The sequence below is a fragment of the Alligator mississippiensis genome, chromosome 5, assembly GCF_030867095.1.
Source record: "Alligator mississippiensis isolate rAllMis1 chromosome 5, rAllMis1, whole genome shotgun sequence".
NCBI classification, from domain to species: Eukaryota; Metazoa; Chordata; order Crocodylia; family Alligatoridae; genus Alligator; species Alligator mississippiensis.
The window spans coordinates 131,448,355-131,467,837 of NC_081828.1; the positions used below are offsets into that span (position 1 = coordinate 131,448,355).

At 44.6% G+C, this 19,483-nt stretch overlaps 1 protein-coding gene across 1 annotated transcript in view; it reads left to right on the forward strand.

The window, feature by feature from the left end:
• DCLK3 (doublecortin like kinase 3) overlaps positions 1 to 19,483 on the forward strand; it is a 59,225-nt gene that overhangs the window by 14,147 nt on the left and 25,595 nt on the right. Inside the window, exon 2 of the mRNA XM_014602484.3 lies at positions 16,316 to 18,201. Within this exon, the coding sequence (XP_014457970.2) occupies positions 16,316 to 18,201 (1,886 nt within the window). The remainder of the gene's footprint in view (positions 1 to 16,315; positions 18,202 to 19,483) is intronic.

Sequence of the window (19,483 nt, forward strand, 5' to 3'; positions counted from 1 at the left end):
CACAAATAGCAAGGGTTTCCTGTATTGGCAATCAGCTTTTTTTTTGGCCAGTGTAGCTGATAAAGTCACTGATAAATGACATGCATGTGTGCAGCCAGGAATGCAGCCCTGCAGCTTGGAGACCACTGCCCTGCTGGTAATCTGCTGTGGGGGAGGGAAGGGGTTTAAGGGGGATGGATCAAGGCCCCCACGATGAGGGAGGGAGTGAGGCGGGGATAGGGCCAAGTGCTGCCCTGCTGGGGCGAAGCGGGGCATGGGAAACAGCTGTGGGCAGCTTGTCCAGTGGGCACGGCAGGTTGGGCATGGCAGGTGGGAAAAGGGGGACGGCTCTCTACCACTACATGCACCCCCTGGGGGAGGCATGGGGGGCATGTACCCTGCTGGATTTGTGCATGGGGTGAGGATGGGTTGCCTGCTGTGGGCTTGGGGCCAGGAGCTGTGCTGGCCTCTACCCACTGGGGGGGCTGGGCTGAGGCTGCACTCGGGGCAGGTGGTGGTAGTGCTGGGTGGGGGGATTATGGGGTGGGGTACAGCCACCCCAGAATTCCCCATAACCCCTCCTCTGAGCACCACCACCTCCTGCCCTGCCCCCACCTGCCTTGAGCAGAGCCCAAGCCTAGTCCCACCACTGGGAAGATGCCAGCACAGCCACTGGCCCCAAGTGGGCAGCCTGCCTTCACCTACGCACAAATCTGGGGGCACATGCCTCCCATTCCTTCCCTGGGGATGTACACAGTGGCAGGGAGCTGCTCCCCTCCTCATCCCCCCCTCATACTCCCCCAGACAAGCTGTCCGTGGCTCTGTCCTGGACTCTGCCCCACCCCGACTGGACAACACCTGCCCCAGCCCCACTCCCTCCCTCACTGTGGGAGCCTCGATCTTCCCCCCCCATGCCCCTTCCCCTGCACAGACTTACTAGCTGGATGCTGCTCTCCAAGATGCTGGGCTGCATATCGGCTATCAGGTCGGTATTGGCCGATATGGCTGGTTAATAATTGGCCATTGGTACTGGCCAAAAAAATCTTTATTGGTGCACACCTAAAAGAGGTTAAATAACTCAAAAACAAAACAGAATATTTCACCTTGGTCTCAACAAAATGTTTCCGTTTGTCCCAAAACAATTTGTTTTTTGGTTTCAGTGTTTAATGGAAAACACAGAAAAATATGTTGAGCCCAAACCAAATATTTTTCATGATATTTTTGGTTTGGCCACCAATAAAAAAATAGCCAATATTCATCCAGCTCTAGTGAGGGGTCCACTACTGTGAGCTCCCTCACTCTAACCTATAGGAAGCTGCACTAGATTCCTTCCAGCAAACCACCAGTTTAGGGGACCCTTTGTTAAAGTGCCAGGAAAAGCGCACACCAACTGCTGAAACTTCCTTAGCCTGACGAAGGGTTTTTGAACCCAAAAGCTTGCTTAATAACTATTCTCCAACTATTTGGGTTGGTCTAATAAAAGATATCAAATTCACCCAAGGAACCTTGTCTGCCTATGTCCTTAGACCAACACGGTTACAACCTAAACCCCTGCAGCTTACTTTTCAGCACCCCCAGAAAACCCTGCCTTCTAGGAGTGTCCATAAGGCTAGAAACTACCACACCAGAGGATCTAGCCCTCATACCAGCAGCAACATGTCAAGCTATATTATTGGGCACTTAATTACAGCTGCCATATTTTTTTTTGCTGCTCCATGTTTTACCTTACCACTTTATAGACCAGGACTTATTGAGCATAAGCACATGCATAAATCTGTAAAGTTGATCATGAAATAATTTTCTTCAACATAATATTTAGACTGGCAAAAAAATCAGTAACTAAAAAGAGAAATGAAAGGGGAAGATGAAGGGATTAAAGCATGATGCATAAATGAGAGCGGGCTTTTGGGGGAACTGGTAAACTTTGAGGTATATAGTGTTAGCCTGCTCTGAGTTGGGCAGCGAGGCACATGGCACTGCGCCACTTTCAAAGGCAGCAGCAAGGTATGGAACAGGCAGAGAGCAGAGAGCAGCTGTAGCCCACCTGTGCCCCATGCAAAGATCGGGGGGGGCCACGGGCCCCCCTTGGCTACCTGGTGCTGCACCCCTGGAGGAGCTGCTAGGCTCTTCCTGGGGATGATGCGGGGCAGGCATGGGGGGTCCCGTGGGCTCTGTCCCCTCTGGCTTGGCAGTGCAGCTGAAGCTGGCCCTGTACCGGGACCCGCCCCGAGCAATGCGGGGCCGGGGCTGGTGCGGGGCAGTGAATTTACTGGGGCCGCCGGTGCCAGGCAACAACTTTGGGTACAGGGGAAGAGATGGGCACAGTGGGCCCCGGCCCTGATCCTGGCCCTATCTCTGCTCCGATCCCTGCCCTGTCCCAGCCCCCTCCCCCTCCCATGGCCTTCCTCCCTCCCCCCGCAGACTTTCAACTCCCCCTCCAATTTTCTTTTCCTCTCTCTGCCTATGCCATCGACCCAACCTGTCTCTGAGTTCACAGCCATGCTTGGTTTGCTTTGTGTAATTCTGGGAGTTTCTGCTAATGCATTTTTTTCATAAGTCACATACATGTGACTTTCTGGACTTCAGCAAGGCCTTTGACACTGTTGACCACCCCATCCTCATTAAAAAATTAGGCGACTGTGGCATCGATGCCTACACGGTCAGATGGATTGCAAATTGGCTGAAGGGTCGTACTCAGAGGGTGGTGGTGGATGGGTCATAGTCGACCTGGGGAGAAGTGGGCAGCGGAGTCCCCCAGGGCTCAGTCCTTGGACCCGCACTGTTCAATTTCTTTATCAGCGATTTGGACGACAGGGTGAAAAGCAACCTGTTCAAATTTGCTGATGATACCAAAATTTGGGGAGAGGTGGGCATGTTAGCAGGGAGGGAGAGACTGCAGAAAGACCTGGATAGGTTGCAGGGGTGGGCTAACAAAAACAGGATGTGTTTCAATACGGACAAGTGCAGGGTGCTGTACTTGGGCAGTAATAACCAGCAGCACACTTACAAGATGGGAAACTCCCTTCTTGAGAGCATGGAGGCAGAAAGGGATCTTGGAGTCATTGACTCCAAGATGAACATGGGCCGACAATGCGAGGTCACGGTCGGCAGGGCTAACTGGACCTTATCGTGCATCCACAAGTGCATCTCAAGTAGGTCCAAGCAGGTGATCCTCCCCCTCTATGCGACATTGGTCGGGCCACAGCTGGAGTACTGTGTCCAGTTCTGGCACTCCACTTCAAGAGGGATGTGGACAACATTGAGAGGGTCCAGAGGAGGGCCACCTGCATGATCCGGGGACAGCAGGGCAGACCCTACAATGAGAGGTTACAGGACTTGAACCTGTTCAGCCTTCACAAGAGAAGGCTGAGGGGGGACCTGGTGACCGTCTATAAACTCACTAGGGGGGACCAGAAGGGTTTGGAGGAGACCTTGTTTCCCCTAGCGCCCCCCCGGGATAACAAGGAATAACAGCCACAAGTTGTTGGAGAGTAGGTTTAGATTAGACATCCGTAAGAACTACTTCACAGTTAGGGCGGCTAGGATCTGCAACCAACTTCCAAGGGAAGTGGTGCTGGCTCCTACCCTGGGGGTCTTTAAGAAGTGGCTTGATACCTACCTGGCTGGGGTCACTTGAGCCCAGTTTTCTTCCTGCCCAGGCAGGGGGTCGGACCTGAAGATCTGAAAGGTCCCTTCCGACCCTACTTCTATGATTCTATGATACATTTCCTCTTTCTTCTTAAAGCAAAAGATGCAAAGATGTTGGGAATATCTTTCTGCATCCTAGGACCTCTGCAGGGGAGGCAGTGCCTAGGAAGTGTTTCTCCTTTCCCTTCTCCTTGCAGGACAGAAGACATTATCCTTTTTATGCCTAAAATCTGAATAGGTATTCCACAGGACCAGAAATAATTTGCCTGGAGAATCTTTAGTACTTATAATGATGTTTGAAAAGGAAAGAATCTGACCTGACAGATTGCTGAGCTGGTAGGGCTGGCAGGGGAAATAATTGCATATTGCATGTTGCACATAAATTGAATCCATTTGATATGACATCACAGAGAAATAATATACCAGGAATCCCACCTTACTAATATTACTGTACCTTTTATGGGTAAACCTGAATGTTAATAACAGAAGGGTGTTTTGATGCATGTTCTTTAGTTATGCATTTTTTCTTTCTGTTTCATTGTATTTCTGTTTTTCTCTTGGCAGGTGATTTCAATATAACTTCTTCAATATAAGGTAAACTAGTTGCCTTATTTGAGCCACTAAATAACAAGGGTTCTGCACAGAACTTGGTTGGCTTTTGATCTCCATTGCAACGGTGTAAATTCACTGAACTCTGTATACTGTGAAAATGTGTAAATGTGATAAGGAACAGAGCTATTAGGCTAAGTACAGATGGTCAAAAAGCCTGAGGCTGAACCAATTCACTCTTCGCAGGTAGGTCTAAACTGCATAGATTGAACTGATAAGCAAGTGAACAGACGTTCACTTTTGATTCAAGAAATGTAGCCACATGCCTGCAGTGGTTCAGGCCAGAAGGGGGTCACTAGAGTATGCCTCCCTGCTGGACTGGAGCAGACAGCTTGGGCCAAGGCTAGCTTGCCCACTCTGCAAGGGGGTGGGGGGGGAGGGATTAGGTTTGTGGGAGTGATGCAAAGCAACCTGGGATGCTGGAGGACTGTGAGTTAGCTTGAATCTGGAGGGGATCTGGGACAGAAATTCAATAAACTGTTTTAACCTAAATTAGTTAAGTCTGATACTACATCCATCTAGGTTTATCTTAAATTGGTCTCTGCCATTTTGAAAGCAGTTTATTTGCATTGAACTTCTGGGCTAGGGACAGACATTACGCAAGTGATCTTAAGTGATCAGAACTGGTTTAAACCTGTAAAGAGCAGATGTTCAGTGCACATAAACCAGTTTGAAAATGGCTGAAACCGGTTTCAGATAAACCTGATTGAATGTAGTATCAGACTTAACTGATCTGGGTCAAATCGGTTTATGCAATATCTGTCCCAGACCCCTTTCTGGTTTAAGTGAAATTAGACTCACCCAGCATCCCGGCACACTGTCTGGGCTGGGAGGGGCTCTCTGTTTGTTCCACAGCAGGGCCAGCCCTTCCCCTCTGCTCCCTGGCTTCAGCTCCAGCAGAGACTGCAGGCATCTGCCTGGCTTCTGCTCCCCGCTCCCATCTAAGCAGGGATTCCACTGTCCCCTTTGCCTTACACAGACGCATTAGCTAGCACACCGCATGCTGGCTATGGTCTGTGCTGTGGCAGATGGGACAAAAGCAGAATCAACAGGTAGCTGATAATGTCTGTCTGTTTTCTTAATGGGGCAATAAACACTGAAGGGTGATAAACACTGTTATCAATTCCCTGCTGGGCTGTTCAGGAAGGGGGGAAACCCCTCCCTAATCATAGTGTCCTGCTGGGGCCTGGCCAGCCCCCTCCTTAGCTCTGCACTCTGGAAGGGAAGGGAGGGATGCTCTAGTGCCCCTGTCTTCCAGCCTGAGCCACTGCAAGTATGTACCTGCATTTTTTTCAGTCCAGAGGGAATATCTTCATGCTTACAAACTGATTTAGCCTAGGCAGGTTTTAGCCTAACCTGCAAAGATTGAATCAATTCAAGCTTAGGCTTTTTGGTTGTCTGTCCCTAGCCCTGTTGCATTCCAGATTTGAACCAGTTTCCGATCTTCCAATTTTGTACCGGTTTGTGTGTAATTTCTGCCCCTAGCCTTAAAATCCATATTGTTAAAACAGTTTTTCAGTGATTCCAGCTGCTTAGAAGTGTCTTTGATTTGTGTTATTCTAGAATGAAAATAAAAGTAGTAGTAGGTAATGCTGCTAAGATTTTCTACAAATACTGTAACTAAACCCTAATCTGTTACAGCCAAAACATATTTGGTTTTTCTAACAATACATAGATTGGGGATAGTTTATTCAGTTTGGCAAACAAATCTTATGAGTACCATATGGTTTCTTTATAGTTTACTGTACTGTTTTATTGCAGAGCAGAGTTTATGTTTGCATGGCCATCTCTATGCTTCACACATGTCATTGGGCCTAAATATTATGTCACATTCAAAACCAATATTAAGAGACAGTTATTAAGGTTGTAGAGTTAGGCTTGTGCAACCCTCATTTGGCCCCATTGTACATCTGCATTATGATATATTCTTTAATGACATAATTTGTATTATTTTTCCATAAGACCCCTTTTTAATTTAGGCCATAGGATGAACAATGCTCACTTTGTGAGGATCTGTTCAGTATTTGTTTTATCCAGTGTGGGGCCCCAGGCCTTATTTATGGCATACTGCTCAAATCTGGTTCTGCATACGGAATTATTAATGTTTATTCATTATTAATGTTTGCAAGTAGTGGGATCAGTTATTGCTACCTCAGATCCTTTAAATATGATACAGTCCTTAAACACAGTTCATAAAGGGGTGATTCACAGCCTGGGGCCTCTTTCTAGGCCCTGAGAAGGTGACTTCTCCCTGCTGCTCTCTCACCACTGCTGTCTTCCCGCTCTCCCTCTCACGTGAGTTTCGTCTCCTGGTCTTAGGGCTGCTGCCTCCAGCCTTGCAGCCCTGGGTCTTTTGCCAGACCTTGGGAGGATCCTTGGCCTGGTGTTTCAGTTGGCAGCTGCCAGCCAAGCACCTGCATCTCCCTGTCTGATCCCAAGTTCCCTTTCCGAGGGCCCTTAACTTCCCGTGGCCAGCTACTAATCTGTAAACTGGTTGGTCCTCCAAGGCAGCCTGCAGTAAGGCTTTGCTGCCTACAGCTGGGCTGTAGTCCCTGCCAACTTGCAGGCTCCTACAGCAAGGAGTATGCAGGCTGCTGCAAGCTTCTGCCTGCCAGCCTGCTGCAGAGCATTTCACTATAATAACAGAATCTCAGCTGCATCAATTAATTTTTGCAATATCTCTATGATGTGAAGGTGTGGTATTAATCCCATTTCATGGATGGCAAACTGAGGCACAGAGACTAAAGTAAAATATTCCTTAATTTTAGGTTCTTTGTTTGGAATACCTAGGACCTGAATTTTTAGAGTACTTTGCATTACATGGTACTTTGGATATCCAGAGCACAGCAGAATAAGCCCCCTCTGCCAGATGCCGGAGGGAGTGGGGTGGGGGTGGGGGCTTATTCCACTGCCAGCCCCAGGCACAGGGAGTGGTGGGGCTGGGGTGCACAGACCCTGCTGCAGTGCCTCGGGGACAGAGGGAGGGAATGATCCCACTTCCTGCCCTCTGTCTAAGGGGCCTGCTGGCCGGCATCTGACCCAGCCCCTGTCTTGTTGCTGGAGCGGCGAGGGGGAAATGACCATGACAGGGTGGCAGCCCCTGCCATGGTTTCCCCGAGCGTGAACCCCTTCCTGTTGGAGAGGCCACGCTGTGGGGTGAAGAAAGCTGCTGCGACCAGAACGGTGGTGGTGGCAGCAGTGCTGCAGGGGGCTCTGGCCCGCTCTGAGCCCCAGTGCTGCCATGCACAGTCTGCCACAGCTCTGCCTGCCCTGCAGCAGGGCCCCTCTCCTGGGAATGGGCTCACACTCCCCGACACCATGACTGCTGCTGCTGCTGCCCCATCAAGGGCCCTGGTCTCCTGCTGCTGCAGCAGCTGGGCAGGGCCATGGCTACATGCTGGCCAGCATGGTCCCCTTAGGCTGGGAGTAGGGATGGGGGTTATTCCCCCTCCCTCCTGTGTCTGGTGGAGGGAGCTTATTCTGCCACTTGCCCCAAGCAGGGAGCCAGTGATGGGCAGACCCAGCTGTGGTTCCCCTGGGGGCAGTGGGAATAGAGGGGGGAATAACCCCCCTCCCTGCCCCCTCTGCCTCAGGGGCCATGTCGGCCCACTGCTGCAGCAGCTCAGGTCCTTGCCCGTAGGACAGTGAGGGGGAATTAAGCCCCTTTCTGGCTAGTTCAGCCAAGGCTACTGCCCAGGCTGGTCACCCCACTCCCCCCTCCCCCCCCCCCCAACGCCAGCACAGCTTCTCTTCAGCCGAGGGTGCTTCAGACCCCCCCGGCTGTTGGCCTGAGCAACTGCTGGCATGTGCCCGTATTTCCTCAGTGCACAAGGAACGTCTGTAAAGTACAAACTGGTTCTACCTAGGCAGCTTAGACTAACCCTGCAAAGATTGAATCAGTTCAGGCTCTGGCTTTGTGAATGTCAGTCCCTAGCCTTAGACAGCTGATACAAAATCCAAACCAGACCCCTGCTTAAGTCGCATCCCAAACATGGAGAGCTGTTTAAAGGAAAACTCACCAGATTTTAGTTGTTGTAGGCAAAACTATTTACAATTCTATGGGTTCAGTCTTGGAAATAGCTGAATCATTTTAGATGAAATGTTCACAGAAGTTGAAATTGAAGTAGATAGCCTGTATGAAGAATTTTATCCCAACTGGTTAAAGTTTGGTAAAGCTATAAATAACTGGAAAATGATTATGTTCATGGGAAGAGCTGGTCAAACATGACATTAACCAAACCCATATATATGTGGCATTTAAGAATATTCCTTATACCTGACATTCTGTATATTTGAACAGAACTTTTCCAAGCTAGACTGATAATCTAGAGTTTCCAGTTATAGTGATGGTAAAACAATGCCTATGTAAAATTTACTTACTGTAAAAGGATGCCTGTGATCACATTTTGTTTCCACTGGGCTCATTTAATACATTCAGGGGACTTGTTATATTGCTGCTCCTTCTTTCTCTGTCTCATATACACACACAGGGTACACTGGTCTGGCAGGTTACAAGAGTTAATAATTTACAGTAAGGAATGGGAGATCTAGACATTGTAGTTCTTCAAGATTCATATTACGTCCTGCAAATAATTGGCAATACGTACTATGGCCTACGTGAGTTACACGAAGAAACACCGGCATCTAGAGGACCCTTCTGAACTGAATGCAGTTTTCAAGTGTGCATACTTAGAAGACAAATCTCCATTATCAGTTCTTTTAGGCACTTGTGTATACAGTGATTTGTGACATCACTGGAACAGTGAAATCCTTCACAAGCTGTGCTCATTACTGTGGTACTGATCGTACTGTTGGAGCCATTGCTCTTCTGTCTTCAGAAAGGAAATAATTGAAGCTGTTTTTTATAGTCATTCTGAGATGCCCAAGCTGACCACTGATTTCTGGAATAGTAATTTAGCAGATGGCAGAGCTGTTTCTAATTTATCTTTTAGATACAAATTTCATATTTTTTTAAAAAAAAGAAAAGCATTGAATCACAGCAAAGTGTATGAGCATATTTCCCCTTGTTGAGTTTCAGCCTGTCAGAGAAATAGATACTTGCTTTCTTCCCATTGATCCTGGCTGGGAAAGTTTATGCTCTGATGCCTTAGTGGCAGTCATCAGAACTTGAATGGAAAAAAGAATAAGAACTAGTGGGTTTCTCTGTGTTTAAAACTTATAAAAATGAAATTCAATTTTGAATTCAGATTAAGATTTGTTGTATTACACTGGGTTCATTTGTTTCTCTTGCCTTGAAATAGAAATTACAAGTCCTTTGGTGAATGGATAGAAAGATTGTTTAGGTTTAGCTTGCTTCTGTAAGTCCCTCTTATTGCTGTGGTAAAGTGCTATATTTTTATTTCTGAAAGGAACGCTCGTTGTAAGAGAAGCTCTTTCACCCCGTACAGTACAGCTATTGTGTTTGTGCTGTGGGTGAAGGCAAATGGATGTCTCAGAATGCCCCAGTTCTGCAAACACTTAAGCATGTATGCAACTTTTACTTGTGAAAGTAGTCTCATTCACTTTTTACTGGAGCTTTTCACATACACAGATCTTTGGAAGACTGGGGTCTTAAACTGCACTACATCATAACTCTTCTCTCTGTTGGTACTAGGAGGCTCTCTCCTGAAAGTGAAGGTCTAATAAAAATGATATTTACAGATAATACTGCCATAGCTAGGTCTTATGTTTGCGTGTTTCTTGTTGTTTTAAGTCGCTTGGTATTATTGCTTTTAAAATATTCATTCAAATTAAACCTGTGACATGATACTGTTGCTGGCTGCTGGGTAAAGCATTGCAAAGTCAAATACTGAAACTGTGATCTCACAAGGGATTGCCAAGAAGGAACACAAGACAGCGACTGGAAACATATTTAATTAAGGCACAAATGTTTATGGAACAGTCAAGGAGAAGGAAAAGTTTTGAAGGGCAAATGCCAGCAGGAAGGTTTTAAATCTGATAACAACAGTTATAATTAGGTAGCACTTCTAGGGCAGGGAGCTGGGGGGTCAAGAATCTAGGTTTATTCTTAACTCTACCACTGATTTATGACTGCAGGAAGATAGCTTAATTGCTCTATAATTGTAGGGTTTGTCTACCCAGGAGTACTTAGATAAAATAATCCCAGTTAACTAATGGTGTGAATATGAAATGAATTTGTTAAATTTAATTAAGTCACCATATTCAGAATTAGAGAGCTCTGAATTCAGTTTAATTCATTTGCAAAATGGTAGGACTCTTTATGTTCCCTGCCCTGCACCTTGAAGGAAGAAAAGGATAAAAGCCACAGTTAAAGAGGAGAGTGGATTTATTTTTAAGAGATTTTAAATGAGTGATTTTGATCATGATCAGGGATCTGGGTTTTCCATTTGCTGTGGAAAAATGCAGATTTTCTCTGCAGTGGGAGTGGGGGTGGGGGGGCTTGGGGAGAAAGGGGGCCTCCATACTCCAGCTGCAGCAGCTGCCAGATCCTGTAGCCCTGGCAGGATGGGCAGGGGGCTGAGGTTTGGGAGTGAGCGGCTCTGGCAGGGCCAAGGGGGCTGTGGCTTTTGAGTGAGGGCAATGGCATGGGCAGGGGCAGGGCATCAGCATACCAGGGCTGCTCAGAACCACAAAGCAGCAAGGGGGATGGCCACAACTGGACCAGTGTCCTGGTGAGTGAAGGGGACAGGGGGAGCTCTGATTTTTTCCATCATAAAAAGAACAAATCAAATGCCAAAATATATAGGTATTTAGATTTTATTTTATTATGTTTGAGGCAGTGGTAGGCTTTACAATGGCTTTAAAATTGTAAATATATCAATAAAATGTGTTCAACTGATACTAATATATATATAGGCATTTATTTTAATTGTGGAAAAACAGATTTTGACTTTTAATTGGATAACTTTTTTTTTTTTTTTTTAATCATAGAAATTTGGATTTTTAAACAGAGAAAGCCAGGATCCCTGATCATGATTTAAGCCACAGAGCAGGAAACCCTCATCGAGATAATCAGTTTGAATTTTCTTCACCATTTCTCTCTCTCGTGACTTTCCAAGAGAAAGCTTAATTCTTAATGTTTTGTAACCATTGAAACATGTTTATTTGCAACTAAATATAGCCTTTCCACTAAATTTGAGTCCTTTTTTTTCTAAGCACTTTATTGGTATACATATATTTGTTTTTATGCCAGCATCTTGTACATACTCTGAAAGGATATTGCTTCACTGTAGCACTTTGCTCTGCATTGTTTTTGTATGCCAAAGTAGCACTGACAATATTGAGTGCCTCTGTAGACAGGAATCTGGAAAAATAGATGTGCATGAAATTCAGAGATTTATCACTTCCTAGAAACCAGCATGTTCCAGACTTCATTTATAGAAAAGCTTTTTTCTGTTTCTGTTATTATCTCAGAAAACTGAGATGTTATCTGGCTTATTTTCCTTCAGAGTAGGTTTTTATTTTGGGTAAAATATAAATATTTGCATCTGCTGGATCACTAGAGCACATGTACCAATCTTTCAATAACCAGATCTTACGGGTGATAAATAAAATAAAGACAAAAATTACTCTTTCCAGTATCACTGAGCATTGGTAATATATTACTGTTACAATAAGGCTTTACAAATTCAAAAAACATACAGACAGAAGTACTTCTTTACAATACTCCTTTGGAACAGAAGTACCTATCTGATTTTACAGGTAAAGAAAAGAAAACAGAAAGTTATTTGTTGAAGGATACCCAGCAGTCAGGTGGTGAGCCAGGAGGACAGGTCAGGAGCATCCATCTGTCATGGAAGTGTCTGAACACTTTTATATAAAAGTGATAACAAAACTGAAGTTCTTAATGATGGCTCCCAGTCCCATGCTTGTTTCACTTGATCATCACGCTGGCTCTTGGTGGGAGGATGCTAAAATATCAACTTGAGTGGCTCCCCTTTTTATTTGAAGTTTGAGGAAAGGAGTCATGTTTTTCTTAACTACTTTATGGACAAGTTAAGATATGCTGTTTAAAATTATGCTTTTTGAAGGTGTAAAGCAAAACACAAAAGGCTTGAGGTGCAAGGTGCTGTAGAGTTCTGTGGCCATAGTTTATTGAACACATGAGAACTACTGATGTAGTTATATACATGTTTAAATGCCTTGGTGCTTAAGAATGCTCTGCAACTTGAAGGGAGAGAAAAAAAGGAGCTCTTTAGGAGAGGGGTAGGAAAGGATCATAGATTGTTAGGGGCTGGAAGAGACCTCGCAGATCATTGGGTCCAGCCCCCGCTGTTCTAGGCAGGAAGAAACTGGAGTCAAGTGACCCCAGAGAAGAGACTGCCCAGTCTCCTCTTGAAAACATCATAAAATTATAGAAATTAAAGGCTGGAAAGGACCTTGGAATATCAGAGTCCAACCTCCCTGCTCTGGGCAGGAATCCTGCTGAGATTAAATGATCACATCAAGTTGCGTCTATCCAGTCTCCTCTTGAAGATTTCCAAGGTTGGGGACTGTACTGCCTCCTTGGGAACTGTGTTCCAGATTCTGGTGACCCTTACCTTAAAGAAGTTCTTCTTTACATCCAACCTGAAACCATCCTCTAACAGTTTATGGTCATTGCTTCTTGTCTTCCCCTGGGGCACCCTAGTGAACAGTTTAATATTAGGAGCTGAGAGAGAAAGTCTTACATACTTATAGATGCCCACCAAGTCCCACCTCAGTCTTCTCTTCCCCAGGCTGAACAGTCCTAGATCTCTTAGCCTTTCCTCATTGGCTAGGGACAGGCATTACACATAAACTGGTTTAAGTGATTAGAAACTGGTTTAAAACTGTAACAGAACAAATGTTCAGTGCACATGAACCAGTTTGAAAATGGCTGAAACTGGTTTGAGATAAACCTGGTTGAATGTAGTATCAGACTTAACTGATTTGGGTCAAACTGGTTTATGTAATGTCTGTCCTAGACCCCTTGCTGGTTTAAGTGAAATCAGACTCCCACAGCAATCCCAGCATGCTCTCTGAGCTGGGCTGGGCAGGGCTCTCTGCTCCACGGCAGGGCTGGCTCCTCCCCCCTGCTCCCTGGCTGCAGGTCCAGCAGAGACTGCAGGCATCTGCCTGGCTTCTGCTCCCCTCCTGCCTCCCCTCTAAACAGGGATTCCACCATTTCCTCTGCCTTGCACAGACGCACAGCATTAGCTAAAAGACCATGTGCTGGCAGAATCAACAGGTAGTTGCTGGTAATGTCCCTCTATTTTCTTAATGCAGTGATAAACACTGAGTTAGAGGTGATAAACACTGTTACCGATTCCTTGCTGGGCTGCTCAGGAGGGGGAGCGCCTCCCTAATCGTAGCATCTTGCTGAGGCCTGGCCACGCCCCCCCCAACTCAGCATTGTGGAAGTGAAGGGAGGGCTGCTCTAGCATCCCCTGGCTTCTAGCCTGAGCCACTGCAGGCATGTGTCTCCATTTTCTGAGTCCAGAGGCAATGTCTGTGCAGTTACAAACTCGGTTAACCTAGCCAGGTTAGACTTACCTGCAAAAATTGAATCAATTTAGACTCATGCTTTTTGAATGTCTGTCCCTAGCCATAAGGTTTGTCCTCCAGGCCCTTAATCATTCTTGTGGCCTTTCTCTGGTCCCTTTCAAGATTATCTACATCTTTTTTAAAGTCTGTTGCCCAGAACTGGACATAGTACTCCAGCTGGGGTTTCACCAGCACTGAGTAGAGAGGAAGTATCACTTCCTTAGCCCTGCTCATGATGCGTTGGATAATGCATCTCAGTATGCTATTAGCTCTGTTGACTGCAGTGTTACACTGGTGGCTCATGTTCATTCTGTGATCAACCATAACCCCAAGGTTCCTTTCAGCTATCGTGCTGGCGAGGACATCTCCTCCTTACATATTCATGTCACTGGTTACTTCTCTCCAGATGAAGTACTCTGCATTTATCCTTATTGAGCTGTATCCGGTTCCTCTCCGTCCACCTTTCCAGTTTGTCCAGGTCCACTTGGATCCACATCCTATCCCCTAGCATGACCATTTTTCCTCATAACTTAGTACTGTCTGCAGACTTGGCCAGCGTGCTTTTCACATCCTCATCTAAATCCTTGATAAAGATGTTGAACAGCATGGGGCCAAGAAGCAAACTGTATGGAACACCACTGGCCACATCTCTCCAAGACAGTACAGACCCATCCACTAACACTTTCTGGGTTTGACCCCTTAGCCAGTTCCCAACCCACGTAACCATGGACTCTGCCAGTCCACGATCCCCCAGTTACTTTATAAGAGAGTCATGGAAGGCTGTGTCAAAGGCTGTTTTAAAATCCAAGTACAGTCAAATCTCTGTTATCTGGCATCCCCTGAGTAAAGGGATTGCTGGTTATGTATAAAATCTGGTTATCTGAAACCCTCCAGTAGGGGTTTTCAGATAATGGCGGGGGAGGTGGGGGAGGAGGTGGCGGCTGCATGTGGAGTGTGGAGCGGGGTGAGGTGGGTGGTGGTGGCTGCACATAAAACAGCAGCAACACAGGGTGGTGGGTAGTGGGTAGCAGAAAAGAATGGATCTTTTCTGCACTTTGAGGACTGCTCCTTTGAGGAACAACCACCCTTCCACTATTTTCCTAAGCTCGTTGAAGTCAGCCTTCCTGAAGTCAAGTATCTCTGCCCTACTGTCTGACTTCCCTGCCCCATGACGGATAGTGAATTCTATCATCTTATGTTCACTATCTTTCAGATTACCCTCAATCCTCAGATCTCCCAGGATGTTCAGTTATAATGTTGTGTACAAAGGGATGGAATGCTTTGGAACAATGATACATTTGTGTACTGGAATTTCTGTCTGAACTGTCCAGTAATCACTAGAGCTTCCATTTTATGTCTGACTGTTTTTGCTACAAGCAGCTTTAGAAGGTGTTATCTCCAAATGCAACTGTAAAAACTAACCATATTGATATAGGGATAATAATATGACATAACCATTCTTTCTAGACTGTGTAGACAGGATGTTTTAAAAGCATCAAACTAAGGAAGCTCTCACCTATTAAAAGCGTATGCCTCACTGAATGAGTCAGTCTCTAAGGTGTTACCCTGACCCACCTTCTGCTTGGGTTGAAACTAACATGGCTAACTACCTCTCTACATGTTTTAACAGAGAGGCCAAAACATGGTTCTTAATGATGATGATAGTGGTGTTCTTGTGCTGCCATTGTACGTTATAATATGGTTTAGCCATAACCTCTTTTTGTATTTCTGTCTTCAGAAAATCATATATAAAGATGGCAAGTGGTGGTAGAATGTTTCCTATGTTGCTTTGCAGATATGATATGATTATGAAAGTCTTTAGCAGATAAGGAAAGATGTATTCCACGTTAAAATCCTATGTGAAAAATTTTAGGTGTCTCTGAGTTTTTTTCAGTGCTTATGATCTTGTCTGAATTTTAGAGTGAAAAGCTGAAATACCAGAACCTCCAGAAGCACAGAATTAAGGCTGCATTTCTTAAAAAAATACTAAATGAACACTAATGCTTTTATTTTCTATGGAATTTCATGCATCTAATTCCATATTGGGCAGAGAAAGTGAAACATTTCAGAAGATGGTGAGGTTTTAAAGTTATATTTTTAGGAATCCTAGGAATATATTTCATTAATATTTCTCAGAATTATATTATGATAGGGTATACTATTAAAGTATGGTCTAGTGCATTAAAAGTTACAAATTATAATGACTTTAAATAGCATCTGAGTATAAGTTTTTTATTTGGTTTAACTTATATTACTATGTTGTTATAGATGGTTAGTTGTAAAAAATCTGTTTATTAAAGAGAAGAAGGGAAATTCCAAATTGTTTCACTATATAGCAGTGTGAAATATCTAGTTTGGCATGCCAGTTAGACTAAAGTGTGTAAAGACAGTGAAGCCCTCCCTATAAAAATGTGAATATGTCAGCAGTTGGATTTATACAAGGTTTTCCATCAGTGGATCTCAAAGCACCTTAATAATATTTAATAAATGTAAATTTATTTCTAGATATCATATAATTGATATGTAGATAATTATTAATTGGAAGTCCCCTACCAGGGTAAACGAGTAATTTGTTTCTCTTTATTTGCTGCAGGGCACCGAGGCCTGTTTGACCACACTTTACATGGTATAAGTTCCAGAGTAACCGAGAGGAAACTACAAGGAACTTGTCCACCCATCGCTCATGGAAATTTTGGCAAACCATTCTTGGGTGCCAACAGTTATAGTTCTCCATTTTTTAATCCCCGTAATGATTTTCACACAATCCATTCAGAGAACAGCCCGGTGAAGCCCAGGATTGTGACAGTCGTGAAACCATGTGGACACACACTCAGGAAGATCACATTGCTTCTAAACAGGCGATCGGTCCAAACTTTTGAGCAGCTGGTGGCTGACATATCGGAAGCTCTGGGATTTCCACGTTGGAAGAATGATCGTGTGAGAAAACTTTATAATCTGAAAGGAAGAGAAGTAAGAAGTGTCTCTGATTTCTTCAGAGACGGGGATGCATTTATAGCTATGGGAAGGGAACAGCTAACTTTGAAGAACCTGGGAGTGGTAATACAAGAACTTTATCCTGATAGCCCATATGCTGTCAGCATCATTCAGCAAAACTGGGAACAATCCCAAAAGCTTAAGAACAGGCTACTTGACAAGTCTTTTAAAGTGGAAAAAGGCTTTGAGACAGAGATTGCCAAGAACTGCTGTGATGCCATACCTCCCCAAGCAGTTGCCAGACACGAAGGAAAAGCTCAAACTAAGACCAAGCAAGAGGAAAAGGTTAAGGCCAAAAAAAAGTGGTGCAGAAAAAGTTGGGGTGGAGACAAAGATGTGAAGGCTTCTAAAAAAGCCAAAGAAGGAGAAAGGTACTTTAACCAAGAGAAAAGTCCTGAGAACAAAATGGAAAAGATTTCAGATGAAATAGTCAAATGTGAGAAGTGTGAAAGAGAGAGACAGCTCAGGCAAAAACTACAAATGGAAAGGCAGGCTGATGTCTCTTTTGAGAGCAGAGACCTTAACATGGGAACATGTCAGAGATATAATTTAGAAAGGAATGTAAAAATTAGGAATTTCAGGAAGTCTTCAGAAAACTCTATGGAAGATGATGAAGCTGGATGGACAGATAATGGCTGTAGAAGAAGCTGGAAGCCTGTGAATCATAGGAACATTAATGATGAGCTGGAAAAACAAAAGAGGGGTATAGAGAAAGAAAGAGATCTAGAAAGGCATGAAAATCAGGACAAAGAATTAGTAAAAATAAAGAAAATCCCTGTAGAAGCTATTCCGGTGACTCAAGAAGCAAAGAAGGAGAATGGAAGTAGTTCTGCAATTAGTCAAAGTGGTAAGGTAATAAAGGACTGTCAGGGAGACTCAGAGAAACCAATAAAAATGCCTGGGAAGAACAAAGATGTTTGGAAGCCAAAAGAGGAAGGTGCTGGCGTGGAAAACATTATAACACGTGAAGAGGGGGAACTGAAAAGAGCAGAAAAGGTGGGAGAACATAGAGCCAACAAAGAAGAAAAAAAGCCACAAGAATTTGAAAGCAGAGGTCTGAGACATATTGTCAAAGGGAGAGGTGATGTGGAGAGCTACTATGAAATCCGCAGAACTATTGGGGATGGGAACTTTGCTGTTGTGAAGGAGTGTCGACAGTGCAACACAAACCAGATTTATGCCATGAAAATTGTTGACAAGTGCAAGCTGAAGGGGAAGGAGGATATGATGGAAAGTGAAATTTTGATCATTAAGAGCCTTTCTCATCCCAATATCGTGAGCTTGATTGAGGTGTATGAAACCGAGGCTGAGATCTATCTAATCCTGGAGTATGTTCCAGGAGGGGACCTATTTGATGCAATCATAGAGAGCGTAAAGTTCACTGAGCATGATGCGGCCCTCATGATAACAGATCTGTGCGAGGCGCTAGTTTACATTCATGCCAAGAACATTGTTCACAGAGACCTCAAACCTGAAAATCTTCTGGTAAGTGCTGGAACATATGTCACTTCTGTCCAGGTATTAGATCTTTCTTTCTGTTTTTTCATTTTGTTTTGCTGGATATGTAAATATCACACTGTTGTGTTAGCATTTTGGAAGAAAAAAAGTACAAAGGTTGAGAGAGATCAGTCTCGTGGTGCGCCTGGCATAACATAGGAAACCTTTTAAATACAAGTGCTTGAATTTATGTGGCCTCTGACTTACAGGCATGGTAAGCATTTGCATATTATCCCCAAACACCTCTTATTTAGGTATTACTTTTAGGTATTCAAGCTTGATAATTTTTCATGAAGTGTATGCCGAATCATAAAGTATGTCACAAATGGACCAAAATTTATTTACAAGGTCCATTCAGCATTTAAGTGAGGTCTGTTTCTCTGTCTTTTATTTTTCTCTGTCCTGTGTATCAGTCCTACATGCTTAGGTTCTTAAATCTCCGGTGAAGATGAGGGTTTGCAAAGTATCTTGGAATATATATATGGTTCAAACAACTGGAGTACTTCAGTGGTCCTGTGCAGCTCTATGCTGCATCTGCATACTTTGCAAACTCCTAACTTCACAAGAGAGAGCCAGGGGTGCCACTTCCCTGATCAGTTTCATGGGATACTGATGAGATTTAGCTGACTAGAGAAGTAATACCCTTTGAAGAAAAACAGCTGAGTGGCTTTTTCGTAATTCAGCAACCTGTTGTGAATTAAGCAGGTTGCAAACCACTTGGATATAAATGATCATGATTCTACTGTACTGAAGTTTGCTAAAACACTTAACCTCCTCCTGAAGAACAACATTCTGAATTGGACCCTGAGGCCAGAAAATGGACTTTCTTACCTTTACACCGTTGGCACTAGATTTATAACCCAGATGCCTTGTTTCAGGTGGACCTAAACCCTCAGACTAACCACAACCTTTCCATTTGATAATAGGCAAATTTTATTGGTACACAGTGGTAACAGAAAAGAATAATACAAGCAATTCTATAGCTACCAATCCTTTGGCTGTTGTCAGAGTCAAGGTACATCTGGCCAGGACATGAGCTTCACTCTGAGGTTCTCTGTTGAATGTCATGTCAGCAGCCTGGAAGTTGGAGGCTGATGCGCTGCCCGCCCCCCCCCCCCGCAGTGGGGTGGATGAAACAGGCTGGTGGTATGCCCTCTGTCCACATGCCTAGGGTTCTCCTCTCAGGGACGGGGACAGGGGACCCTTTGTTGCTCTAAAGTCTCTGCATTTGTATTCTTTTTTTCCCCTCCTGATGACTCTTCATCCATGG